The sequence below is a fragment of the Mycosarcoma maydis genome, chromosome 6, assembly GCF_000328475.2.
Source record: "Mycosarcoma maydis chromosome 6, whole genome shotgun sequence".
Taxonomy (NCBI): Eukaryota; Fungi; Basidiomycota; class Ustilaginomycetes; order Ustilaginales; genus Mycosarcoma; species Mycosarcoma maydis.
In genome coordinates this window covers 724,625-751,781 of record NC_026483.1, presented here as the reverse complement: position 1 = coordinate 751,781, position 27,157 = coordinate 724,625, and the positions used below count along the sequence as shown (strand labels likewise).

Below are 27,157 nucleotides of genomic sequence, written 5' to 3'. Positions count from 1 at the left end.
AAATCCTCCCCTGCTTAGTCATGAACACTCGCAACTCCTCCTAAACTTGGAACAGGAGCCACTCGTGACTCTCTGCTCAAACGTGGAACAACCATGAGTCGTGAGGAGTTGTGAATCGTGAGTGGAAAAATGACCAACGCGTGTGATGCCGTGCAGTGCAGCTGCTGTGACTTTGTGACTGTGGCCAGCAAGCTGATCTTCCACTCAAGAAAGCGTAAAGGGGCATGCGCCGCTGAAATTGGCCAATTCGTGATTGAATCGGGAGTCGAGCAGAGCGCTCACCGCGCAATCACAGAATTCACGATGGGTGAATCGTGAATTCGTGAATCCAAACCTGAGCCTTGGATTGTGATGATTGCGCTTGGATTTGTGATTCGTGATTCGTGATTGTGCGTGTGTAGGTGTGTCAGTCAAGAGTCGTTGATGGGGTGTCATGTGTGTGATGTCTGCGTGTGTGATTCACGATTCGCCAGCCAACGTGCGCGACCCTTGGTGCTTGGCTCCCTCTCCGCTCTAATCCTCTCCCATCACACCCTCTCTGTGCCGCCTCGAGCTCCATCTCGACCTGCTTGCATCTGCCACCATACCTCACTGGCTTGCATCGCAAATTCGTTAGAGCCGTTGGCTGTCCTTTCGAGGTTGCGAATATCACAGGTTTTCCTGACGAGGCGTCGTTGCTTTTCACCAATCCGTGTCAACCACGTTCGAGCCTTCGGTCGCATCCGCATCTAGCTCGTCTCCCCTCGGACACATTCTTGATTCTCACCGCGCCTTTTTATCGTAGACCACCCTCAAGACACCGATTGTGAACTCTACAGAGCCACACCGTCGCGCGCATCTGGAAACTCGTATCAAGCAACCGCGTGCCCCAGCCGCCCAAACTCGGCTCCTTCCGACCAGCGCACTCCTCTCTCTTGCTCTTCGAGCGTGACGCTGCTCCGATCGTCATTGTGGCGCCGTTGCATTGCTGCTACGGATCTGTTGGCTTGCTTCGGATCAGCCTGGCATTGTCTATCTCTCTTGGACATCATCATCTGAAAACACATACAGCACTACCCTTCCAAACGGATGCTTCCGATCCCGATCCACCTGCTTGACCACATTCCCTTATGATTGCTCAGCAACGACCGACGCCGCCAATGTCTGGAACTTCGTTCTTTTCGCAGATTTCGTCCTTCTTCGGAGGCAGTGCCAATCCCTCCGCTACACCTTCGCCTACGCGTCGCACCACCACCTTTGGCTCAGGCTTCGGCTCTTCCTCGCGTCGCGGCCCTCCTCAGGCCCTCAATGCAAATGCATGGTCGCTTCCTTACAGCACCAGCAACGCCATCCCCAATTCTCCCGCCTACCCTCACAATGGCGCCACCTCTCCCATCGATAGTCAGTATCCGCCCCCCTCCGGCATCGCTCGCGCATCTTCGCCGTACGGCAACGAGCACGTCTCGGCCATCTCCACCAGCTCGGTCGCAGAATTTAGCAACATGTATCCCACCGCTTCCACTTCGACACTCACTCCCGCCACCGCAACTTGCTCCGTCAGCGTCTCTGCTGGAGGCTCTGTGCCCACGAGCGCATACCCTCCCATGCGTCACACCTGGAACCGCATTCGCAAGTGGTGCCGCAAAAATTATCCCGAGATCTCCGACACGCTCAACTGGCCCTGTTCGGAAGACGCGCTCGACGAGCTCGAGATGACCATCGGCTATGCTCTTCCCTCGTGCGTGCGCGAGTCTTACCTCATCTACGACGGCCAAGAGCTCGAATCTAATCAGTCGTGCCAAGACGGTCTCTTTTTTGGTGCAGCGCTTCTCAGCCTGGATCAGGTCGCCCAGGAGTGGAACTTTTGGCGTGCCGTCGACGAAGACCCCGAGACGGCCGCCAACCCGCAGCTGCGCAATCTCATGGCCAGCTGCCCGCACAAGTGGATTCGCGCAGAGTATTCGTGCCGCGGCTGGATCCCTCTGATCACCGACCACGCGGGTAACTACATTGGCGTCGATCTCAGCCCACACCCAGCTGGAGGAGGATCGCCCGGACAGGTCATCATTTTTGGTCGCGACTTTGATACCAAGGTCGTCTGCTGGAAAGGGGAAGGCGCTGGAGGATGGGGTCGATTCCTCCAGATGTTTGCCGACGAGCTGGAAGCGGGCACGTTCTGGACGCTCGAAGAGGCTAGCGCAGGCAGCGACGACGAAGAAGACATGATCGGCTACGAGAGCTATTTCAGTGGTGGAGGTGCTGGCGCCAGTCAAGGTGGTGGTGACCGTGGCGGCGAAGGTGCCGCTGGCTTCCGTCTCGCTGGCGAGTACAAGGGCTGGCCCGTGCTGGAAGCGTGGGCGGATAGATCGGTGCGCTTGTGGGAATCAGTCGGGTTCGCACCTGGAAAACCGCAGGGAACGCCGCATCTAGAACAGCAGCCCCAGCCGCAATCCGTGGTCGATCGACAGTCGCAGCATCTCTCGATGCTCGCTGGTGAGGCGGGCATGCCACCCACGTTGCATACAGTCGACGAGAACGGCGAAGCGATCGATGCCGAGGCAAGTGGATCGAGCCGCAATCCTGTGATAGGAAGAGAACTCGAGGGCGGAGTATCTGTGGATGGGCCAGCGCACCCGTTGGCCGATTCCTCGATCTCTGCTGATACGAGCGTCGAGGTTCTCATCGCTGCCGCCGATGCGACCGAGCCTGCGCAGAGCATCAGCGCCACCGAAGCCAGCACCAACGGCAATGAGGGCGCCGTCACCAATTTGACTCCCACCAATAGCACTCGTCGCATGTCGGGCATGCTATCCCCCCCTCTCCCCGAAACCAAAGCATCGCTGCGCAAGCAGAAGCAGCGAGACGAGGGGTGGGGATCGCCCATGCTCGGATCGTCGTCGCCCGTCGTCGGCGCTCAGCCACGTCGTCCCGTTCGACCGGCTCCCGCGCCAGCACCCATGTTGGATTTGCCTACGATCGAAGATGTCAAGGCGATCCAAGCGGCAGCGCTGGCCGACGATGGCGAATCACACAGCGTTCAATTCAATTCGCACGCTCAAGGACGCAGTTCGTTCGGCCATCTCGGATTCCGCGACTTTGCGGGTAAGATCGGTGCAGCAGGTATGGTGAATGGCAATGGTCTAGCAAGTCCGCATCTTGGTGGTGCGCAACGATCGGAATCGGTGGAACTGGAAACGCGGACTAGCGTGGAGCAGCGAGCCAGTGCGAATTCAAGCTACATCGTTGGGCAGAGAGGCAGGGCGAGAGGCTTGGGCCTCGAGAATGCGGATATCGATGTGGCCGCAAAGGCTCTAGGAGGCATGTCGGTACGTGACGAGCCGTCGCTCATTGACGCTAACTCGGCTCCCGCCTCGCCGTTGGTTAGGGAGAATGCTAGGCTGGCTGAAGCTGAGGTACCTGCTGCTCTGGCTTGAGTTGCAATCGAGTATCATCTTGCACGTTTGAATTTTAAACCGCTCATATACTTTGTTGGTACTCGAGCGAAAGCGATTAGCAACGCCAATTCGCACTTGACTGTGTGTGCGTGGTCTCAATGGATAGGGCTTGCTTAGAGCTTTTGCAGGACGGAGAGGCGGAGGGGCAAGCTTTGGGGCTGGTCCGAGGGGGTGGGGAGGGGGGCAGGTATCTCTGAGATCAAGTGATGCGTGTGCTGGGCGGGAGAGAAGACTACATGACTAGGTTGGGAGGAGTATTGTTGGGTAAGCTTGGGTGGCCTACTTGGCGTGGTTTGGGAAGCATTCGGCAAGAGTCTGTGTGGCGAGGAGAGATAATGGGGAATCAGTACTGAGTACTGTGCTTCTCGACTGAGGTTTCGATCAGTGAATCCGAGAGTGGGGACTCACCTTGTTATGACGGTCAGAAGCGTGTTGGATTAGCGCGGGTTCGCGGACGGTGAGCAAGAACGTTTGGCGGCAAGTCATGCACATGACGTTCCTGGCTGCTTCGTTTGTCTTTTTCTGCGATTTGGCTTCTCCGCCTGCTGCCTTTGCATTTCGCTCGCGCTTCTGCTGTGCTCTACACGCATCAGATCGAGCAAGATAATGCGCGCAGAATAGTGACAAGATGCGTAAACGCTCAGCATGAGTAAGAATTCGATGATCGATGCCGACATTTGACAAAGCAAACATGATGGGAGAGGGGTGCACTCACTTGGCTCCGTTACCCATGGTCGATTGTCTCTCGCGCAAGGTGAGTTGAGGATGAGTGGATGTAAACGTGATGGTGGAAGAAAGGGTATGCCAAAGAGGTTGTGGCTGTGGCTGTCGTGTGTAGCCAGAGCACGTTTTTGCGATTTTAGACCCTGAAACCGTGAACCCTTCACACTTCACGCTTCGCCCGCTTCCACGGTTCGACTTTTTCTTCTCAAACCCTCACGGCTTTCTTTATCAGATCTAACATTATCCAAAACAGCTCTCGACTCACGCACACGGATCGAGGCTCACAGCTCGCAGCTGCTAGCGCTAAGCGTAGATAGGGTTAAGTCGTGAGTCACGAGTGTTGGTGTTGATCTCCGCCGAAAAGTGATGTAGTGATTCCACCTCCACGCCCTGTCATCGTTCTGCGTCTTGTCTAGCAAGAGGATGCTCACCGTCCTTGTTTAAACGCACTTGCTCTGCTGCTCCATCTCACCGCTTCAAGGAGCGGCGTCTGCAACTGCATAGTAGATATGGTCGGGCGAGTCGGCTCCGAGTCGACAGCTACGGCTGCTGCGGGCGGAACAAAACGAAAGCGGTGCACAGGCTGGCTGTACGTGCTATCTCTGGCACTTCTGCTGGCGGCTTGTCCCATCGGCACCGCTCTTGCAGCCACATGCGGACTCCACAACGTTGTTGCGCCAGCAAGCAACGTCCCATCCGAGTCACTACACGAGACGCTTCTCCTGAAACCTCTCGGCGACGGTCGTGTGCTCGCGTCATTCGAATTCACGCTCACTTCAACTTCGTCTTCCACGTCGAGCTTCCGTCTTCTTCCGCGAGCGCTGCTGCAGCCCATTCAACACTTTGGCGTCTCGGAAGTACACCTTGCGCTCAACTCGGGTCGGTGGAGATACGACAGCTGGGGTTCGCCCGTGACGACGCTAAAGCAAAGGCGTGATTATACGTCCGAGCGATGGGCGCACCACCCCGGGTATGCCAGTAGCCATGGTAGAGTCAAGCTGGGCGAGGAGAGCGTTGGTACAGGAGCGGAAGTTTGGGCTCGATTCGATTCGCATGATGCAAAACGTGAGGGCTGGAAAGGCTTGACGAGCGCATTGGCAGGTTTGTTCTGTACCAGCTTGGACGCCTTGGATGAACGACAAACTGTGGAGCCGCACTATGCGTTTTCGTCAAGCACCAACGCTAATGCGAGCGCACAGACGCTGCATGCTTTGCTACCCACCGAAGGCGTGTGTACGGAAAACCTGACGCCGTTCCTCAAGCTGTTGCCATGCAAGGCCTCGGCGGGACTCGCGACACTGCTCAACCCTCTCTCGCTGTTCAGCGCCACCTTTCACGGGCTCGCAGTGCACGTTACACGTCTTGCGCAGTCAGACCACGCCGTCGATGCAGACGCCCACCACCCCGGATGGAACGTCGTCCTCACCTTTACTTCAGTCTTCTCGCCCGCACTGACGAGGGATGTCAGCATTCGAGATTGGTCGATTAGCTCCTTGTTCGGTCGCACGATCCAGTCTAGTTGTCCGCTTGCAGACTCGAGTCTGGTGCGCATCCTCAAGCCGGCGGATCCCGAGACAAGTGCAAAGTACCAGGTGGAACCTCTACCCCCCTTGCCAGCCTGCTCTAAACCTGGAGATGAGCATCACTGTGACACCTCACACGGCGCCAAAATTGGAAAACGAAACGGTTACCACTTCTTGCCTGTTCTGGAAGAGCAGGATGAAGTAACGGACGAATTGGCGTCTTCCGGATTGTTGGCGTTCGAGACAGAAAACGAGAGGAACGAGTACGAGCAGAGGCTGCACAAGCGGTGGGCGCACTATTTGGATTCGGTTGACGGCGAGTATCTGTACGACCTCTCGTCCGTCAGCAAGGATCGAGGGTTTAGCGGGCTGGATGTCAAGATGAGCTGGCCACACGAAACGAGATTCACCTACCCTTCCACTAACAATCGCACCAACGTCGGTGGAGGGGCAGTGAACCAGGTGGTACACGTCGAACGGACGCTCATCGGCTCTGGTCAAGAGCGAAGCACGTTGCAGGTGACTCTGACCAATACTGATGCAAGGCTAGCACAGCGAGTGTTGTGGTATGAGACGCTGGGATATTTCGTATCGCCATATCTGCATACTCTGCGACACTCGATCGAGTTGCTTCCGTCGGCAGCTTCGGCGGATGAGCTACTGCGGAGCGTAGCGGATTACCAAGATCCAGTGGAGCATATCACGTATCAACCGACGACGAGTAGACGTGGTGGAACAAGTCCATTTGTGATCGAGGCTGTGGTAAGGATCCCGGCAAGTAGCACGGTAGTATTCACGCTCGAATTAAAGAAGTCCTTCGTACCGTATAGCCAGCATCCGCCAGATGCACATCGAGGCTTCGATCTAAATCCTGCCATCGTAATCCCGTTGATGCCTCTGGATCCAAGAGACTCGCTCACTCGCCACCGGCCTCGACACCCTGCCAACCGTATCCCTCCTCCTCGATCAGACCTCTACACATCTCTCCTCAATCTCTTCCCCTCCTTATCCCCACCTCCATCTTCTTCGATCCCCATCATCCCCTCCAAATCTCATCCCCGAATCTACTCCCCCCCAAGCCTCCTCCACTTGCCAACCCCCGACTTCTCTTTCGTCTATACCAACATCATCTTCACCAGCACCGTCATCGCTTTGTTCTTTGGCAGCTCCCTTAACACCCTTCTGCGCACGTTTACCGACTTCGTCTTCTGACCTCGGACAAGAGCCACCCACTCTTTGTACAAAATCATGCTTTTATCAGTGAACCACACACGAGAAATCAGTATTCCAGTTATGAAAACAGTTATGAAAATGTGGTGTCTTGCGACATTCGTGATTGTCCGATGGTGCTGGTAAATGAACAGCTCAATTAAAAAGAGAGACGTAGCAATGACACGGTCTCACAACAAAGAGCTATTACGTGCTGATGGGGCACGTGGCACCCTGCGAGTAGAGTGCTCGAGCAGCGCTCAGCCACCCCATTCGAAGCATTCGCTGACGACATTGACAATGCCCCGCGTGTCACCGCGGCGAACCTTTGACGCATCGATGTGCTTGCTGACAATGCTTCGAAGCACAATGTCGAGCGATTTCGGTCCACAACCTGCAACGAGCGTTCTTCCTTGACTTGCTTCGACCTCTTGCCGGATAATACGATCCAATTTGGGATGACCAGGCTGAGCAAGCTCGGCAACCACGCGCAGATCGAGGTCTTCCTCAGCATCCAAATCGATCGGTGCATCGTCCAGTGGCGACTTCGGCGAGGCAGCCGATGCAACCCCGGTGTTGAGCAGGTTCAACGTAGACGAACCAGCATGGCCCCTCATGATGCCTCTACGGCGGCTATCTTCTGTATCCTCAGGGGTGCGGAAATCTGAGCGGAGCGGATACTCGCTGCCGTACGGTGTGGTGAGAGGTGACGGTGGCAAGCGTGGAGTGCTAGCTCGTGAACCTGAATCGAAGGGAGGCGGCGGGAGTAGCTCGTTGTGCGGAGATCCCGGGCGAGACGGACTTGGTGAGATATAAGCAGACAGCGGTCCGACACTCGAATCCATCGTGCCGTGTGGCAAAAGAAGGCCGGCCGAGTTGGGAGGAGAGTTATGCCGCCTCTCGTTACTTCCAAACGCGTGTCGGTCTCGTCGCTCGGGCGGCCATCCGGGTTGTACAAAGCTGTTGCTGCTCAGCAGCCTGCCTCCCGAATCGCCAAGATCCTGCTCGAGCACGCCGTTGTTTCCTGAGCCAAGTGCGCCTTGCGCCTGGACAGATGTCCATGACCCATCCGCAGGTCGGCGCTCCGGCTCGTAAGGCTGTTGCCTGAGACTATCATCGTGCTCTTCGTACATGGCTCTTTGCGACTCGAGCACCTGCTCGTCCCGATTCAATTCAGCGTCGGCCATTTTGGTACCACGACCGCCTTTGCGCTTGACCGTGTTGCGTCGTGTCTTTGCACGGCGTAGCTTTCCTTCCGATCGAATCCGCTTGTTCATCTCTTCTTCCATGGCCGTAGGTGCACTCTGGTCTTCGCCATCGAAGTGGGTGAGATCATATGCGGTGATGTCGTACTCGTCCTGCTCGGGTCCCTCTGTAAAGCGGGCATTCCTCGAGTACTTTGCATCTTCGCTCAAAAAAGCACCGCCATTTCCACCTGCCAAGGTATCGTAGCTAGGACCGTCAGACTCCGACTTGTGTCCACCATGATGACTTCGTGCTCCGGCGGATCGACCCCTCGGGCCGTTGGGCAATGCCGAAAGATGGTTGAAATGCGTCACAAACAGGTCGACTTGCAGGAGCTCTGGAGGCACCATCTCTATGCATCTGCGGAGCGCAGCCGCAACCCATTGCAAATGCGAAAACTCGCGCATGATCCACACAAAGCGAACACGCTCAGTGAGGAATTTCTTCCCTCCTTTACCTCCCTTGCCAAACTTCATCGAACCGACCATGCATGCGCAGAGATGCTCGAGAACAGACATGCCAAAGCTGACACCCGATCCACCGCATACAATGACAATGGTCGAGTGAATGCCCCAATGCGTACGATCTGCCGAGCCGTAGGGGCCATCGACGATAGCACGGATGTGGACACCAGTAGTGTCCTTGCCGAGGATTGGCACCATCGATGTGCCCGGAATCCCATACATATATGCGCCGTGCTGAGCATCGGCAGCAGCTTGGATCTGCGACTGACGCTTCTTGGCGACAAAATTCCAGAGGTGACGGGTGAAGCCATGTCGGCATCGAACGAGCAGAACCATGGTGCGCTCCTCGCCCTTGACCTTTTCTGTGTGGGCTAGGCCCTTTTCGGCGTCGTCATCAACGAATTCGGTGGCGACAGGAAAATCGGCATCATGCGCGGAGGCAATTGTGAAAGGGTGTGACTCCCAGAAGCGGACGCTGGGAACGTTGAGATAGACCCATTGCCCTGGCTTCCAAGACATTTTGTTGGGCGTTCGCAGCGTCAGACGCAACGTCTTACCGGGCAGCAGCTGAACAAAGGCAAAACCCGGTCGAATGACGGCAGCGACATCGGCGGACATGGCAGGCCGTGGCTTGAGCTGACGCGGGACCGAGTTGGACCTAGCACTAAAATTGGAAGGACTCGTCGAAGATACCGCGTACGATTCAGTCTGCCATCGTCTGCTTGCCATAGGTACCAATTCTGAGCCTGGTGCTGTAGGAGGTCGTTGAGACTCGGCAAAGTCTGACAGTGAGTGCTTGGTGTCGGTGCTCGGCTGTTTCGCGTACTGTAACGGGAGAGGTGGAAGGGCTTCTGTGGGCTGCGGAGGGTAGACGTCCGCATTGGACATGTGTGAGGGGATATAGTCCTGGATCAGGTCGTTGACTGGGTCGTACCGAGCACTGACACGGGTCGCTCTTCTCTCCAGGGCGACATGCTTGCTTTCGGAACTTGAATCATCGCGCCCATCCAGAGGGTGTGTAGCTCCCGTAGTTAAAGGTCCCTGCGCTTCTACGCCAATGGGGGGACTTGACATTTTTCGAGGTTCGTTATCTGAGGTGGAGCCTATCAACGTGTGTTCGTATTCGGAACTGAGACGCGACATATACACGTGCTTTTGCGAAGAAGCGGAGCTCGCGACAGTACCGGGACCGCGATTTGAACCCGTCGGTGGTCTGGTGACAGGGGCGTGCGAGCCAAGACCGTGGGTTTGGTCCATGTACTGACGGCGGGAGCCAAAGGATCGATCGCGGTAGTTGTTGCGGAGCTGCTGATGCTGCGGCGACGGAGATGGAGATGGAGATGGAGATGGAGATGGAGATGGATATGGAGATGGATATGGACGGTATACATGGCGCTGAGGCGCGTCCGACCCCGCGCTGAGGTGGGAATAGGGCGTTTGAGGTTTGGGTGCGATGGCAAATTGAGGTTTGCGACCAGCAAAACCGAGGCCATTGATCCAGGCCACTTTGAAGGCTCTGGTGAGCCGCTCTGCTACCCACCAGGCGAGTGGGATGTACATCCACTGTGCCAGTGGCGGATGGTGAAGCATAGCGGTGATGATGAAGCCGGCCACGGTGACGACGTGCGCAATGTAGAACCATTCGTAGAAGCGATTGCGGATGGGGCCAATGGACAGAATGATCATGGCGGTGAGAAATCCGTACGAAACCCAGCCCCAGCGAAATTTGGTCCACATAAAGACAAAGGACCAAACAGGTTCGCCGATACGGGTATCCTTGTTGAGCTGGATGCACCATGTGACGAGATGTGCAGTGCCAAAGAGCCAGATGATCCTGCCGCCCCACTTGTGAAGGAAGGAAAGCCGATCGAAAGCATAGCCGCCAAAGAAGCGCGTTGAGAGGAGCGCAAAGGGCACCTGCTTGAGCGCCAGGATGAGAACGATGGGCACCAGGCCCATGGTGATATCACCCGTTCGATCGCCCTGGGTCCACCAGGTGTGGTAGGGCAAAGTGAGGTAGGGTGGATAGGTGGTGACGGAGGGGTAGTTTCCCTGTCCCCATTGCACGCGTTTGTGCAGCGTGTGCATGGCTCGACGAGATAGACCGGCCATGTTGGTGGTCTGTGAGGGCCAACTTTGCGAAAAGTCGAAGACGCCCACGTTTGGACCGATGTAATCGGCGCCGACGAGCGTCAGGACGATGGGCACAGCAAGCATGAAGAAGAGGAGAACGATTCGTCCGAAGCTCGGAAAGGTGAAGATGCGGCGACGTGCTAGCGGAGCGTAAGCGCGGCTGTTGCCGTTGGCGTCCTTTTGGATGAAGTTGCCGTGGATGTCGACGCGCTTTCCAAGCTTGTATACGCGGTTTTTGGTGGCCCATCGCTTCCACAGAGCGCCAATGTAGGACCTGTCGCCGATGCCGAGCATATGGAAGCTGCCGAGTACAAGGCAGACGACGATAGTGACAAACCATAAGAGGTAGACGTAGCGGTAGGACGAAGGCGGAAGCATGTGTGCAGTGAAGTAACCCTGCAAGTATTGGTACTTGAGCTGATTGGGATCGAAGCAAGAGCCAGAACATCCACTGCTCGAGTCAGAGCCAGAGCCAGAGCCGACACCGGGTGAATAGGCTCCACCCGACGAGCTGACGCCGGGAGAGTAGGATGACATGGTAAGGTGCGACGCGATGTCCGCTGCAACAAGGGATGTGAGGAACTTCAAGTGATTGGATGTAGCCAGGTCAAGGGCGGTCTCGGAACGTTGTGAAGTGAGCGTTAGATCGTGCAGTTGAAAGGCTTAGGATTACTTCATGTCCACGAGGATTGAGCCCAGCTTTGCGGCCAGGTACGCTGCAATGATAGGTTGCAAAAGAAATCTGTGCAATGGGCGGTACAAGTTGGACGATGACCGTGCTTGACTGAGGCTCAGTCAAGAGATGGTGCGAGGCTGCTGACAGCTTGCGATCCGATACGATACGGCGAGAGCGAGGTGCTAGTCGGCGCACGACAATGATGCGGAGAAAGCGAATTCAAACGAATGTGAGGGCAAGAGGCTGTGCGCAAGACGTTTAGCGACAAGGATGAGGACGGCGTGAGTCGAGGAGGGATGGCGGAACCGAGGGAAAATGATGATGACGGCGACACTGGAAGGGGGCGTAGCGAGACGTGAACGAGACGGTCGTACCGAAGGACGGTTGTAAGGAAAATCGGGATTGGTACACACGACTATGCTCCTGGCAGAATGGTGAGAGGTGTGTGTGTGTGAGAGAGAGAGAGAGACAGCAGCAAGGCCGCCGACCGCGTGGAGGTTGCAGTAAGCCGCAGCAGGCCCAAACTCTGAGCAATCGTGGCGAGTGACTGTGGACGCGAACGTGAACGGAGGGTGATTGTTACTGGCCGGCTTGATGTGACGAAAGCGTCCGATATTTCCAAGACGCAGCGAGCTGTATCTGAGCAATCACGAATGCTGTCGAGTAGCTAAGTTAGGTCAACTTAGCTGCTCTGCGATGCCGGCGCCAAGTTCAACATCACGACGTGCAGACGAAGCAGGTACTAATCACGAATAAGTTACGACGGGTCTGTGATGTGCCGAGACCGAAGCCAAGCTCTAAAAAAGCAATTTATAACACTCATCGGTCGATGCCCGAACTTGTCAACACAGCGCTCTGTCACCCACAAATCGTGAATCCAAATTCATGATTGTGACCAATGAGAAAATAAAAACGCCAAGCAAGTACGATAGGCCGAGAGCCTGCCCGTCAGGGAAAGGCAGGATCCCCCTCAAAAGAGGACAAAAAAAAAAAAAAAAAAGGCGCCTCAACCTGTGGGACGGCGTCAGCAAGCAGACGCGCATCCGAGTATCCAGAGAGCACTCGTGACTTGAGCAGTCCTGTCCTGAGTCGCAGTAGTCACCAGTGTGGATGCTGGCTTGCTGCACCCTTGGCTGACCTCACGGCTTGGCTCGGCGCATTTAAGCAATTGCAGTCGCGCGCTTCCGACGTCCAAAGAAGCCCGGTGCATTTTTTACTGGTAACACCGTACTTGTCCAAACCTGTCAGCCATGACCATGAGATGTTGCCATGTGATTGATTGACGATATCAAGCGAACGACCAAGAGCTATAGCAGAAGACATTAGCATGCATGATAGTTGAGCTCAGAACCACCTTTGCGCCCATGTGATTGCTGGAACGGGGAGTTTGAGATGCTCACAGCCCGGCGGTGTGGATGAACTTTTTACAATCTGGCCACCTTGTGTTTCGTTCGTTGAGCCGCCTTTGCCGCCGTACCAGGCTCTCAATGTTTTGAGCGCTTCCCATAGGCACTAAATCACGAATGCAAGGCTAAAAACAACGGCCGTATCAGCAAATACCCGAAACTTTCAAGTAACTATTCACGATTGGTAGATCCTCTACTCGAGCCTGCCATCCATTGAAGCGGCCCCGGCCTTACACATTCTTGATGCCTACGCCCATTCGGAGAAGAAACCTCTCCTTGAAGTTGAAATGGCACAGTACATTGGTGACAGCAGGAGTCGGAGCTCCGATATGTTCTCATTGACTCCGCTCTCCACAGTGGCGGAGGGATGATGGCACGATTCTAGTCAGGCCATGTTAGTGGACAATCGAGGAAAGATGACAAATTACAGCTCAGTCCTTTTTGGAGGAAATTGCTCGGCGACTGGACCGTCTCACGCCATGCTTTGGCTCCTTGGCGCCGTTGCTGTCGTTGAACTTGGTCTGCTCCTTGCCTTTGTCTTGCTCTTGCTCGCCATCTGTCCAGTTCCATACGTCCTTGAACTCGCCGCGAAGCGCAGCAGTCAGGAACACGGCGCCAGTACAAGCAGGACTCAAGTACAGCAGCGCGGGTTGCGCCGCCTGGAAGAAGTGCATCACTCCCATGGTGGTAGCAAGCCCCGCCACGTACGCAGCCAGAGTTGCTTTGAAGTAGGGCTTGTCAAAGCGAGTGTATGACTTGGTGAAGCCCAAAGAAGGCTTGGCCTCGCTAGCCACGAGCTGGTCGTAACGAAGGGCAAGTGCAACAAAGATACCCGGGATCACAATGTCGCCCAATCCAAGCATGCTGAATTGCAGCTTGGGTTGCGGCTCGCGAGCTTGGAGCGCCAACAAAACTTGGAGCATGTTTCTGGGCCAAACGATTTTGATGGGAGCGTCAAAGTTGCGTGCGACCGAAACCATGACAGGAGTAGCAAACACCCAAAAGATGTCGTATACGAACAGACCACCGAGCATGATGGCACCCGTGCGAAACGAGTCGAGCGACATGAGCGCGATGGCATTGAGCGACAAGGAAAGGGCGAGTAAGTTGCTGATGATCCAACTCTTGGTGACCAGATACACGCCAACCAGCACGGCCGACACGAAGATCAACGCCACGTCAACGTGGGTGAAGGAAAGCTTGAAAAGGCGACCCTGACCGCGCTGATCGAGATAGAGTCGAAAGATGGGTAGCTTCTTCCACAACTCGCGACCTACAATGGCGCGGCTGGTTGAGACTAGTGCTTGACTGAGAGCAAGACAACCGATGAAGCCAAAGTAGAAGCTGAGGAGCAGGTTGACGTACTCCTTGTTCAGGTACTTGAAGACAAGGAAGAGGCCAAAAAGCACCGCCGAGCCCATGATGGGGAACCAAATGGCATCAGACGAAGTGACTCGATCTAATGTGTCATCATCGTCCAAATCCGAATCCGAGTCCGAGTCGCTATCAGAGTCGGAATCGTCCGAACCTTTTGCAGCCTTGCGCTTCTTGCGCGCAGCTTTCAACAGATCCCTAGTGGTCTTGGGCGTCTTGAGCGATGCGAACGATCCAAAGTAGATAGGTGCCACGGCACCGCCCATTAGAACGCCATAGGTGATAAAAAGATCTCTATCACTCGACATGATTGCGGAGTTCTGGAACAGAGCTGTGCTCGGATATTGTATGAGTCGGCTCGTTGATGATGGAGCTAAGAGAGATTGGTTGGTCGAGGTTGACGAGAAATTGCGCTGGATTCCCGCTAACTATGCAACCTAAGAGTTGGCGACGTGTCAAAATGAAGCCGAGGTGTGGGTTCCGCACGCTAATGAGTCTTAGGCGGCGCGACGTAGATCTTTGTAGAAGTGAAGCACCTCAGGGCAGCTGTATCTAGATAGGGTGACCTTGCGCTGAGGAGACTGCTTGAGCTGGCGATGGGGGTTGGAACCGTGGATGGGTGTGCCGACAGACTTGCAACGCACAGCGCCGAAGTCGGCTTTACGATTGAGAAGAAAAGCGGATTCGAGTCCAACACGTCAGTCACTTGTATGCACGCGCGTGGGCTTGCAGACGTGGAAGCACAAAATCAAATCACAACCACGAAATGACCGATTCACGATGTGTGGTATCGGGTCACCCGATACTGGCTCAATCGGGACATCGGTAAAACCCTGTCCATCGCCAGCCGCGGAATCGTGAAATCACGAATGTATGGTGAAAATAGAAAGCGCTGGAAGATGGACAATCGACACGATAGAACCCTTTCGAAGGTTGATTAGCCATAAAAAATTTGCGCTTCAGCATTACGCAAATCGCAGATGTCGAGCTCAACAGCCACACACCTGAGAGCCTCGAGTAGCTAAGCTTTGTCGGTTCCAGATCCGACCAGAAGCTCTCGTCGAAGCTCGTGCCTTGTCAGAGCTCTGGTACTGCGCAGCACAAAGTTATCACCGCACAAGCGTCCTCATCACGCTGTCATGCAAGTTGTGTGAGCTATCAGCAGAACAGTCAACTCGCGATCCATCCTGACCCCTTTCTCTGCATGTTGGATCGTTTAGAATGTGTGATTTAGATCTGCAGCGGGAGATGCTGGGTTTCAGTTGTGAGTTGTGAGTGTCTCTGGCGAATTTCAGCAAACAGCTTTTGCTGCGGTTTGAAAAGGGGAGTCGTGAGTCGTGAGTGTCGCTCGACTGCGTAACCGCTCAACAACGCTCACTTGTAATTTTGAAGCCGCTTTGCCGCTCTGATTACTCTGCTTCAGTCAAGCATTACATCTTTCGGTTCTTCCATCTTCTCACCACACGACTCACGCTCACATCGTATACGGGCCATCCGTCATCGCTGGTCACCTCCATTAACTACTCCAAAAGCGCTGCCATACATTCGGACGCACCCGTGAACCCGCTCACACGACTCTCTTATCCGCTTTCAAGTGCTAGGCTCAATTTTGTCGCGCGACACGATCATCTCGTTTCGCTTGCCGTCTGGTCCGCTTTTCTTTCACACTCTAGCGTAGTTCTGCCGATTCATCTATTCTCTCGCAATCCCTCGCATACCAAGTCGCAATCATGGTCAAGGAGACAAAGTTTTACGATCTTCTCGAGGTCACGCCAACCGCTTCGGAAGCCGAGCTCAAAAAGTAAGTAGGCGCAACCGGCTCCTTTCTTGTCCCAGCGCACTCAACACGCTGTCTATATCAATCCTAAAAGAATCTTTATACTTACTGTATGCGCTCTTCATCTTTTTCTGTTCACCCTCTGACTTTTACTAAATCTTCAGGGCCTACCGCAAGAAGGCATTGAAGGAGCACCCAGACAAGGGCGGCGACCCGGAAAAATTTAAGGCGATCACAGCAGCATACGAAATCCTCTCGGATCCTGACAAGCGCGATCTTTATGACCGATTTGGTGAGCAGGGTCTCGAAGGCGGAGGAATGGGTGGAGGCATGGATCCTCAGGATCTCTTCTCGCAGCTGTTCGGTGGCGGCGGTGGCGGTTTCTTCGGCGGTTCAGGTGGACGTCCCCGCGGCCCTCGCAAGGGTAAAGATCTCGTCCACCGTGTCAAGGTCTCGCTCGAGGAACTTTACGTAGGAAAGGTCACCAAGCTTGCTCTCCAGAAGCACGTTCTCTGCAAAAAGTGTGACGGTCGCGGTGGCAAGGAAGGCGCTGTCAAGACCTGCGGTGGATGCAACGGTCAGGGTATCAAGGTAGTCCTCCGACAGCTCGGTCCCATGGTTCAGCAGATGCAGCAAACCTGCCCCGAGTGCCAAGGTCTGGGTGAGATTATCAACCCTAAGGACCGCTGCAAGGAGTGCAACGGCAAGAAGATCAACCAAGAGCGCAAGGTGCTCGAGGTCCGCATCGACAAGGGCATGGAGGATGGCCAGCAGATCACCTTCAAGGAAGAGGCCGACCAGGCACCCAACACCATCCCAGGCGACGTTGTAATTGTCATCGACGAAAAGCCACACCCGCGCTTCAAGCGCAGAAAGAACGACCTCTTCATTGATGTCGAGGTCGACCTGCTCACCGCCCTTGGTGGAGGCAAGATCCTGATCGAGCACCTCGACGACCATGCCCTTTCCGTTGACATCCCCGCCGGTGAGGTCATCAAGCCTGGCGACGTCAAGGTGCTCCGTGGACAGGGCATGCCTAGTTACCGACACCACGAACTCGGAGATCTCTACGTCAACCTCAGCGTGGCTTTCCCAGAGACCATCGACATTGACAACATTCCTCTGCTCGAGAAGGCGCTCCCACCACGCAACGCGCTGCCCAAGACCAAGAAGGAGATCGACGTCGAGGATGTTCAGATGGACGAGCTCGACGAGCGAGAGGCTCGCAACGTCAAGCCCAACGGCGCCGGCAGTCACCCTGGTATGGACGACGATGACGAAGATGGCCAGGGAGCAAGCAATATCCAGTGCGCTCAGTCCTGATCCTTTTTGCGCCGCATTCTAGTCCCCTCGGTTTGTTCTTTTGTTCTTGCAACGTAGATTCAGTTGGTTCAGTATTCGCAGCGTTTCTGTGTGAACGCATTCGTGATTGACTTTCGACATTCCGAGCAGCACTTTGTGCTTTCTCGTGTTCTCCGATCAACCACACACAATCACGAATTGCGAATCGTGAATGGCTTCGTTGATAGACTTTTCGAATTCGTGATTGTGAATAAAGCCACGTCTCTCTTTGCCCCCATCTTGAGCTATCCTACATATACACAGCTTAGATCAGTATCGATATCTGCGGCCATAGAGAGTTGAAAGCACCGCATCCCGTTCGATCTGCGCAGTCAAGCAACTCGTCGCCTAGTCAGTACTACGGTGGGGGACCACGCGGGAATCCTGGGTGCTGCAGTTGATTTGCTTTTTGGCTTCCAGCATCATCTTTGCGGACTTTATCAATAGCGAGCAATCATGAATCGTGAATGTATCTTCGACGAGACATCAACAGACGCACACAGCCGATCACAGAAGCAAGTGAAGCGCTTGAAGGTGGTCACAGGCCACGCACATGGAATTGCCGTAGGCAGTCTTGAAGATTGCACCCGGTACATGCTACAGCAAACATATAACACCGAACAAGCCTCCATATCTCTTCTGAGGAAGGCATATGTACTGTCCTGCATATGTAGCTATGACTCGGTAGCTGAGCAACAATCGGACCATGTGATCCATATGAGTGGGAAGAGCGCGAGCGGTGAACATTCATGTCAAAATTCACGCCCACCAGGTGCCCGTAAACTGGATAGGAATCGTTGATTGAATAAGCTGTAGGAATTAGAGGACAGCGGCAATTTGAATCTAAGCACCGTTGGCGTACTTCTTAAGGCCATCGAGCGAGCCGTTGAAAGTGTCTGAGTCGCCTGGGTAAGGACCGTTGTCACTGTATTGCCAAAAGGTGTAGTAGTTGAAGCCCGTGGGGATCTTGGGGCTGCTGACACCGTAGTTGGCGACCCAGAGGGCGTAGTTACTGGCAAAGGCGCTGGAAGCGACACACTGGTTCCACCATCCAGACGAGCAGTAGAGGGTGGGGTAACGACCGGTAGAAGCATGGTAGGTGTTACCGAAGTCCTGAATCCAGCTGACGAGCTGGCTTTTGGAGAGACCGTAGCAAGTAGCAACACCACTCGATGACTCGAGGTCAAGCGCACCAGGTAGGGTTCGGCCGTCAGCAGACCATCCACCGCCATTGTTGAGGAAGAACCTGGCTTGAGTAGCACCCGAAGACGAGTCGGGGCGGGCAAAGTGGTAGGCACCACGGATCAGACCAGCATTAGTAGCAGCATTGTACTGCGACGAGAACGAGGATGACTTGAACGTCGTTCCCTCGGTCGCCTTGATGTAGACGAATCGGGCACCATTAGCGTAGGCGCCATTCATGTTAGCGTTGGGCTGGTAGCCGGCTGTACAACGATCGCCACAAAAGCGGAACAGGTTAGTCCAAGGTCTTGCGATATGTGACCAGCAACGAACAGCGACTTACAGACATCGAAACCGGGGATTCCCGAGACGCGCTTCTCAAGGGGAGCGGCCTGAATGCAAGAGATAAGCGCGGCAAGGGTGCCAACGATAGCAGTGCCGGAGAACTTCATCTTGAACTGTTGATGTGACTTGTGGAGAGCGGATCCTGATGAGACGCTTGATGGCGCAATGGACCAAGCTGGACTTCTTATACCTTTTGGTGTCAATCAGGTGGATTCTGTCCAGCCGGAAGTCTGTCCAGGCTATTCAGCCAGGGTACATGAAGCGAAGACCCGCGCAGAGACATTCGTGAATGCGGGTTAAGCATTGGACACATTAGAAAAGTAACACTGCGTCAGGCACACCAGTAGCACTCACAGACTATCTGAGACGCTTCTCTCTGCAGCCGCCATGGCACTTCTTCTGAGCGATGCGCATGGACGAGCCGGAAAACGGCCATCACTAGTAGCGGGTAAGAGACAGCCGAAATAACAAGCTCAGAACCCGTGACCTGTGCCAACCAACGGCAGGTTAAGCTCGAAGCTAGACGAGGGTGTTCCTGTGTCAGCTTTCGAGGCATTCAAAGCGGAGAACTGCCTGCGCTTGCAGCTTGCCCTCTCACGATTTCCCCATTGGAAGCTAATTTTGGACGATCTGTAATCGTGTCCACGCTTACAGGCATGAAAGTGAGTGTTCATGGCAAGGACACAAGTGAATTGATGTCATTTCCCAGTGCAACGTGTCCACGCAAGCCATGGTCGTGTCTAATCGTGAATGTCGACGTGCGTGAATGTCGACGTGCGTGAATGTCGACGTGGACTAGCCTTTTTACAACGTGCATCTCGCCTAGTTGCACCTCTTCCCCATGTAAGATTGAGAAGGTCAACGTGAGGTAGTACAAGGGTGAGGGCGTCGACCTCGGCTGAGAGCGTGCAAGTAACCGTTCCGTACAACGGCTTTTCCAGCTGCGGTAGCCTGTCGGCGTTTCAAAATGGCCTCCGCGGCATTCACGAATCACGATTTTTGCCGCCGGTCAGGGAGGGCGGAGGTGGGATTCAAGGCCTGACTGACGCAGCGACGGCGAAAGTGACCAGGTATGCGGAAGATCTGCATCCGCTCGCCTAGCGCTCAATCCGACACGTTTTGCTGCTTGTCGTCATCCAAGCCGCTCGTGATAGCTTTCATTCCGCTCAGCTGCTTAGATGTCTCTCTGAGATCCGAATGTATAGTAACGCTTCCCAAAGGAGATGCAAGTCGGGACGCAGAGCTAGGGATGGGCCCGTCCTACCAGCAAAAGAGCAGCAATCGTGAACTTCACCACAGGTCGGACGGGTCTCAAATCAAGCGGAGTTGGACAGCAGTCATCACGAGTCCAAAAAAGCTCTCATTCACGATTGACGCGTGACGCATGTGATAGCTCCGTCATCTGAAGTACCGCTGGTGTCCTTGCCGTCTGGGCTTCCTTCTTGGGACTGCTGCCTTCGCTCGATATGGTCGTAGTCCTAGCGTTGGAAGGTCGACGAGCATGCAGGTGCAAGAACGTGCAATCCCTGTCCCATCCATCTGTGGTCTCGGTTACTCGTCCAGCTTCATTTTTAGCCTGGTTTCGTTTAGCACAAGCGAGTCCGAATTCCGATCCTCGCGCAAACTCGGTTGTTGATGGTTTCATCGTCCGTCACCTTGCACTGGGAAAGGCTAGCAACATAGCTCGCACGTCGATTGCAGCGGACAACCCGGCGGCTCTGGGCTGTGACGCTTCTATGGCATTGGGGAGCGCGACAGTAGACAGCTTTACAAACTTCAATTTATAATATCATTCACCGCTTAGCCTTCAGATCTTGTTTGTTTCTCCATTCACGATTAGATTTGCGCTGTCACCGTACAATCCAACAACTGCCACAATACAAACACTTGGTGGCTGTTTTGAGTATGCAAGCTTGACGAAAGCTCTGCCCGGGCTTATCTGGCACGATAGCTTTAGCCCAGCATCCGGTGCAGACACGTACTTTGCGATCTGAGATGGTGGCCAAGCTTACCGAGCACCGAGGCCAAACGTGACCATTCTGACACCGGGCCCATCCAAGACCTTGAGGGTCCTCGTCCCCGGAGGCCGCCAGCGGCGTCTCACAGGCAGCACACTGCTCGGTTGTCACCGCAGAGGCACTCGCATGTTCCTCAAGCCAACTACGCCTTACATTGTCTCGGTGAGTCTTCTGCAACGACTCGAATTGCGCCGACGCACCTGACGATGTATCCTGTAAACGACAGGCCAGAAGGTAGAGTAGCTGCTGCTGAAGAGCACATTTTTGGGTCGTAGCTTGCCCAGATTGTTGGTTTTTGATAGCAGATGCGCCCGCCAAAGCAGTCCAGCTCTTCTCGACTGCGAGAACGAGCTGATCTCGGAAAACGTCTTGCTGCTCGCGCGTGTATAGGAGAGTGAGAACGATGCGCACGGCCAGATAGGGCCGGGTTCCTGAAGCAACGCGGTTTAGAGCCTCAGCGAGGAGTGATGAAGGGGTCATGTCGCCGCAACGTATTAGCTCCATCTGGTAACAGAGGTTTTCAGACACGTTGTAACCTAGAAAAGCGAGTCGCTCATTGGTACGGACCGCACCAACGATAGAAGCGGCAGAACATTGAGAGCTGATGTCAGAGGCATAACCCACGAAGGCTTGCTGGCCGTCGTGCTTACGTTGTAATACCTCGGTCAATGGTGGATAACCAGTGAGGCTGGGTGGATATATGGGCCGCACGGTGTTGGGCAGTGGCTGAGCCTGTTCGGCTTGGACCAAGCTTATACGGTACTCGCGCAGGTCTTGTCGCACGACATGGATGATGTTTTGTGGGCCAGATGAAATGCTAATGCAGATAGTGGGAGCGTATGGGTCAAAGCCGCTGTCCGGCTCTGTGCCAAGAAGAATGGTCCTACTTCGCCCGATCTTTGTATCGTAGACGTGCATCTTTCCGATGGTCGAATACACGAGCAGATCTTTATACCACCTCCAGGCTGTGAGCATATAGTGCTCGGTGCTGATGGGCGGCGATTTGGAAAGCTGCACATGAGCTCGACCTTCGACAACAACAACGTCGCAAAGCCTCACACCGTCTGCGTCTTGGAATGCAATCGTAGCCTTCTTGTTTGTAGCTTTGGTGCCAACATGAGTTGAGACAAGTAGCCGTTCGATACCTGTGCTACCCACGGATGTCGTCGAGACGAAAGTGCAGTGGCCGGAGACGGCAGCACATTCCCAGATGCCAATATGGCCTGATCGAGTACCGGCGACAATGTAGGTCGACGACGAATGCGAAAGTTGCAGAGGCTCGGAGGCATCTGCGTGTCGCCGAGCTGCAACCTCCAGGTTGATCCACGAAGCACAGATCACTTCTGTTGCCATCTGCTGTTTGCGTAGCAGGGCACGTGGCCGCGTAAAGACCCCCTTGTCGTTGTCGCGAGGGGGTGGAGCAGCAGTGTATTTCACAGATGCGGAAACAGGGTCCAGACTGACCGCCTGCAACAGCTTCCATTCTCCAGTCCACGCATTGTGAGGAGCACCGAGTACGAAGAGATCCAGCTCCGAGCTAGTGGCAAGAATGAGACAGCTTTGATGTGGACCCATGCCAGGTTTGGACCAGCTCGCTGAACACCATTGAGCACTCAGAAATCGCGCATCGATTGATGAATGATCAGACTCGAGCAATATTCTGCGCCGTACGGAAGTTTCATGCTCGAGAAACGTCTTGATGTTGACTTGTGCGACCGAGTGCGGGAAGCGATCTTGCCAACTCGGATGACATTCGACATCTTGAGTGCGGCTTTGTCCCGCCAGCGTGGGATTCAGGCCAACCAGAGGAGATAGGACGATGATGGCCTCATTCGTCACTACCAATGCTTGGCCCAGCTCCGACCACTCGAGGTTGCCTAGTAGCGATGATCCCGAAGAGAGAGCGATCGAGCAGGCGCGAACCCTCTCGATTTTCAGTGGCTGCTCTGGCGTACCGTTGTGTGCTGAGCCCAGCTGCTTGGTCATCGTAACTATGTTCTACTGTCCATCTTGAGAGTTGTAAGCGTGCGGTCAGAGTCGTGTGCTGTGTCAAGAAGAGATGAAAGACAACTAAAGACCCTTGTCGGATCTTACCGATGTCGCTTGAGTCACGACTCACTCGTGACTTGTAACTGAAAAAGTGCACAGCTCCACTTTTTCCGCAGTCTGTGCATCCAGTATATCACACATGGGTTGGATTTCTGAACTTGAAGAGGGGTCCAGCCTTGCTCTTTGCTCGTAAAACACCATCGCTTGCCATATCAGCCTGACGCAGATCGCATATTCACCTCCCTTTGGTGCCACTAGTGTGGTGCTTCCGCGCACGCTGCCGAGTAGAAGGCGAATGCGATCCACGCGGGTGTGGGCAAAGTTGCTGCAATCTTTCCCTATCACTCGGAAGATCCGCATCTTGGTCGCGGAGCTTCGACCGACGATATGAGTGACCCTCTGGCCGCCACCTTATCGGCTCTTCCTGCACGGCAGGGTCGGTCGGCTTCTCCTATGGTCTCTTATGATGCATCTTTGAGCCTAAGATGGGCTTCGCTTCTCCAAGGCACTGGCACCTCGCCCGTCGAAACGCTCAGGGCCCGCGGCGTTGAAGGCAAGATTGCACTCGACAACGACGCTTCACTCCGATGGCTCGAATGGAAGATTTTTCTCACAGAACACATCTCAACCATTCCTTCTTCTTGGAGTGCCGTTCTTAAGCGCGACAGAGAAGCATACAATGAATTACGCTGCCGTCTTCTTCGTGCCCCTGATGGCAATTATCCGCCCGAAGTCGGCTTCGACGGCACACCCACTGTCTTCGAACCATCATTCACATCTTGCTCATCTACTCCGAGCACTTCACAAAGCAGCCGATCCATCGTCAAAGACCTTTCCGTCAACAATCCGCTTAGTCTCGACGACTCGAATCCTTGGAAAACCTACTACGCGACCTTAGAGACCAGGAGGGTTATCCTGCAAGACGTAGAAAGGACATTCCCCGACATCGGTCTTTTCCGTCAAACCCGTGTTCAGCAATCGTTGACCAACATTCTCTTCCTTTGGACACTCGAGAACCAGGATGTAGGCTATAGACAGGGGATGCATGAGCTAGCAGCTGTACTTTGGAAGGTTCGAAGTGATGGTGCCGTCGATATCCCAGGCCGCGCATCTTCTAGCTCATCCCCCACTTCGGCACAGAACGCGGCTGACGCTGCCTTTGTGCATGCTCTCGCGCATGTCTTCATAGAACATGATGTTTATGCGTTGTTTTGTGTCCTGATGAAAAGCGCCAAATCATGGTATGTTTGGCGTGACAGTCCAGTCGACGCTGCCTCTACCCCATCTCCGCCATCAACTTCGGCGCCTCGATCCGCAAAACTCGCTCCCGACAGCTGTAACTCGGAGGGCAACACACGCCAGCCTCTTCCCATCGTTGCAAAGTGCGAACACGTTCTCAAGCTCTTGAGCCACATTGACCCCGCCCTGGCCCAACATCTCGGAAGTCTAGGCATCGAGCCTCAGATCTTCTGCCTCCGATGGATTCGTATGATCTTCACGCGTGAATTTGCTTTGGACGATGCAGTAGCAATCTGGGACGGTCTGTTTGCCTCTGGAAGGTCTCTGGACCTCATCGATTATATCTGCATCGCTATGTTGCTCCGCATACGCAATCAGCTGCTCGCGGGGGATCACAGCTCCGCTCTACTGTGTCTGCTGCGATACCCTGCTGAAGCACAGGTGCAGCCGAACCTCCTTGTCAAGCAAGCCATCTTCCTACGAGACAGCGACCATCGTCCCAACACCGGCGTTGCTGTCGTGATGCAGAATCGCGACCTGTTGGGAATCCCGGTGTATTCCATCGACGATCAAGACAATCTTTCGAGGCCGCATCGACATGAAAGTGACTCGCCGTCCCATCGAAATAGCATACGTAAATATGCTACTGTTGGAAGGTCCCCATCGGGTCCTGCTAACAGAGCCTCTCCCTGGGCCCGGCTTCCAAACGAGCCGTTGACAAACACTGCGAATACAGCCCAGCAACGCAGCCGGCCAGACGCTGGGCACTGGCAGACACCCGCTTCAGGTGGCGATCCTCTCGGAGCATCATATGAGCCTGTTCGCAATGCCGATGCAAATGCACCTAGAGCCTTTGGCATCAATCCCACCTCTTATCTACCAGAGGGAATCGGCGACCTAGCAAAAGGCTGGTACGAACGAGCCGAGCTCCCCCAAAGCTTGAACAGCGCACTGGTCAACGTCTCAAGAACGGTCGCAGCTGCCGCTGTAGCCGGAGTGGCAGGAGCCTATGGCACCAATAAAGCAGAAACGTCCGGTTTCCCCTCTGGATTCGAACAGGCCTTCATCGAGCAGACCGGCGGTCGCGGGGGCGGTGCGTCAAGCACGGTTGGACATGCAGCATCGGCCAAGGACCGACCAAGACCTTCGATCTTTGCGCCTGCGGAGCCGTTGATACCGGCTGCGCAGGCCTCCGATGCACAGCTGCTTGATCCTCTGTCAAAGGTGACCGCCGCCAATAGGGCCATTGGCTCGGCCCTCTCCGCCTGTATCGAGGTTCTAGAGCAGAGTTGGCTGGATCGCAGCGCGTTCGCTCACGAGCGGCCCTCTTCTGAGCTCGAACAGAAAGACGTCAACACGCTAATGAGCTTCACTGCGCTCAAACATATCCGTGACGTGCTCGACGGAACGGCTGCCGAGTTTGATCCAGCAACACTGCCAGCTCCCATTCCGAAGCGCGTTGATTTGGAAGTCCACAGGGTGAAGGAAGCTGCCACACAGAAAGACAGTACGCGCGACAGAGCACACCCTCCCGTGGAGCGCAAGGAAATCATGTCTACAACTAGCACTGACATTAGCTTGGATCCACACTCTTCTCTGCCCATGTCACTCGCCGAATATGCGCGGTACGGTCGGCAGATGATCATCCCGGACTTTGGCTTGCCTGCGCAGCTTCGTCTTCGCAACGCTAAAGTCCTGGTGGTTGGAGCTGGTGGACTTGGCTGTCCTGCTGTTCAGTACCTTGCGGCGGCTGGCGTCGGACAGATCTCGATTCTGGACCATGACGTTGTCGAGCCGTCCAATTTGGCTCGACAGATCCTGCACCGTGATGCCACCGTTGGCATGCACAAAGCGGTGTCTGCGGCCCAAGCGGCCAAGCAGATCAATCCTCACATCACAGCCGTGCCGTTGTCCGAAGCTATTAGCGCTGTCAATGCGCGTCAGGTCATGCGGGGCCAGGATCTTGTGCTTGACTGCACGGACAATCCGCTCACTCGGTATCTCATTTCGGACGCTGCTGTGCTCGAAGCAGTCCAGGTCGTCTCGGGTGCCGCCCAGGGCTACGATGGCCAGCTGGTTGTGCTGCACAAACGGATCAAGGCTGAGTTTGCTGGTCCGAGAGCTGCTGCAACGCCTGATGGTACTTATCGGGGACCGTGCTACCGTTGTCTGTTCCCGAAAGCGCCTCGACCGGACGAAGTGACTAACTGTGAAGACGGCGGTGTACTAGGCGGCGTCACTGGCCTCGTAGGTACAATGCAAGCGTTGGAAGCGGTCAAGATTCTCGCCGGTGTTGGTGAAGACACGCCACCGATGCTGACGCTCGTCTCCCCGCTCACGTCAACACCGTTCCGGTGCGTCAAGATCCGATCGCGTCGCGTGGCCACTTGTCGATCATGTGGCGATCCTGCGCAGGTGGCCGAGCGCATGATCAGGAATCTGGAGACGGAAGACTACGCGTCATTCTGTGGTCTCAACGTGCCTGTTGGCGAAGAGGCTGGAATCCGCAGAACGGCGGTCAAGTCGATGGACTCTGCAGCGTTGGTGGTCGACGTACGACCCTCTGTCGAGTTTGGAATCGCCAAACTCGACGGTTCGCTCAATGTGCCGATTCAGAGCTTGCTCAAGAACCCCGCCGGAGCATGGGACCAAATCCACAAGGCGCAGCGAAACACTTTGTCGAAAGACGTCTTGGTGGTTTGCAAGAAGGGGAATGATTCGCAACTTGCTGTACGCGCGCTGTTGCAGCACCAGAAGCACCTATGTGAGCAGGCTGAAAGCGAAGCGCAACAGGCACCGCCAGCGCCATCCGACCCTCTACAAGGCTCCATCAACACGAGGGAACCCAAGACCCCAAACCAAGCGCAAGCCATAACACCACTGCAGATTTCCGACCTCATCGGAGGTCTCCGTGCCTACAGTAAGGAGAAGGACCCCTCTTTTCCCGTCTACTAGATTCAGAAACTAGATTCACAAATTGTAAGCTTCCAAAGGCTCACATGATGAGCAGTGATCGATC

At 54.9% G+C, this 27,157-nt stretch overlaps 9 protein-coding genes and 1 non-coding gene across 10 annotated transcripts; 5 read left to right on the top strand and 5 right to left on the bottom strand.

Moving 5' to 3' along the window:
* Positions 1-1,139: 1,139 nt before the first annotated feature.
* Positions 1,140-3,413, top strand: UMAG_02733 (uncharacterized protein; the record flags this gene model as incomplete). The annotated part of the gene is made up of 1 exon (XM_011390797.1): positions 1,140-3,413. The coding sequence occupies one exon, from the start codon at positions 1,140-1,142 to the stop codon at positions 3,411-3,413; it is 2,274 nt and encodes a 757-aa protein (XP_011389099.1).
* A 300-nt stretch (positions 3,414-3,713) lies between these two features.
* UMAG_02732 (uncharacterized protein) lies at positions 3,714-4,166 on the bottom strand (the record flags this gene model as incomplete). The annotated part of the gene is made up of 3 exons (XM_011390796.1): positions 3,714-3,749; positions 3,843-4,014; positions 4,150-4,166. 3 exons carry the CDS (start codon positions 4,164-4,166, stop codon positions 3,714-3,716), a joined length of 225 nt encoding a protein of 74 aa, XP_011389098.1.
* A 500-nt stretch (positions 4,167-4,666) lies between these two features.
* Positions 4,667-6,892, top strand: UMAG_02731 (GPI-anchor transamidase subunit GPI16; the record flags this gene model as incomplete). The annotated part of the gene is made up of 1 exon (XM_011390795.1): positions 4,667-6,892. One exon carries the CDS (start codon positions 4,667-4,669, stop codon positions 6,890-6,892), a length of 2,226 nt encoding a protein of 741 aa, XP_011389097.1.
* Positions 6,893-7,149: 257 nt separating this feature from the next.
* On the bottom strand, positions 7,150-11,268 carry UMAG_02730 (uncharacterized protein; the record flags this gene model as incomplete). The annotated part of the gene is made up of 1 exon (XM_011390794.1): positions 7,150-11,268. One exon carries the CDS (start codon positions 11,266-11,268, stop codon positions 7,150-7,152), a length of 4,119 nt encoding a protein of 1,372 aa, XP_011389096.1.
* Positions 11,269-13,244: 1,976 nt separating this feature from the next.
* UMAG_02729 (aspartic endopeptidase) lies at positions 13,245-14,495 on the bottom strand (the record flags this gene model as incomplete). Its single annotated transcript, XM_011390793.1, has 1 exon — positions 13,245-14,495. The coding sequence occupies one exon, from the start codon at positions 14,493-14,495 to the stop codon at positions 13,245-13,247; it is 1,251 nt and encodes a 416-aa protein (XP_011389095.1).
* A 1,422-nt stretch (positions 14,496-15,917) lies between these two features.
* Positions 15,918-17,287, top strand: UMAG_11722 (putative type I HSP40 co-chaperone YDJ1; the record flags this gene model as incomplete). The annotated part of the gene is made up of 2 exons (XM_011390931.1): positions 15,918-15,988; positions 16,129-17,287. The coding sequence occupies 2 exons, from the start codon at positions 15,918-15,920 to the stop codon at positions 17,285-17,287; spliced, it is 1,230 nt and encodes a 409-aa protein (XP_011389233.1).
* Positions 17,288-17,590: 303 nt separating this feature from the next.
* UMAG_16219 lies at positions 17,591-17,705 on the top strand. The gene has a single exon (XR_897731.1). It is a non-coding gene; the product is annotated as a 5S ribosomal RNA (ribosomal RNA).
* Positions 17,706-18,148: 443 nt separating this feature from the next.
* Positions 18,149-18,939, bottom strand: UMAG_02727 (putative lysozyme; the record flags this gene model as incomplete). The annotated part of the gene is made up of 2 exons (XM_011390792.1): positions 18,149-18,750; positions 18,831-18,939. The coding sequence occupies 2 exons, from the start codon at positions 18,937-18,939 to the stop codon at positions 18,149-18,151; spliced, it is 711 nt and encodes a 236-aa protein (XP_011389094.1).
* A 1,743-nt stretch (positions 18,940-20,682) lies between these two features.
* UMAG_11721 (uncharacterized protein) lies at positions 20,683-22,836 on the bottom strand (the record flags this gene model as incomplete). Its single annotated transcript, XM_011390930.1, has 1 exon — positions 20,683-22,836. The coding sequence occupies one exon, from the start codon at positions 22,834-22,836 to the stop codon at positions 20,683-20,685; it is 2,154 nt and encodes a 717-aa protein (XP_011389232.1).
* A 450-nt stretch (positions 22,837-23,286) lies between these two features.
* UMAG_02725 (uncharacterized protein) lies at positions 23,287-27,093 on the top strand (the record flags this gene model as incomplete). Its single annotated transcript, XM_011390791.1, has 1 exon — positions 23,287-27,093. One exon carries the CDS (start codon positions 23,287-23,289, stop codon positions 27,091-27,093), a length of 3,807 nt encoding a protein of 1,268 aa, XP_011389093.1.
* Between the last annotated feature and the right edge of the window lie 64 nt (positions 27,094-27,157).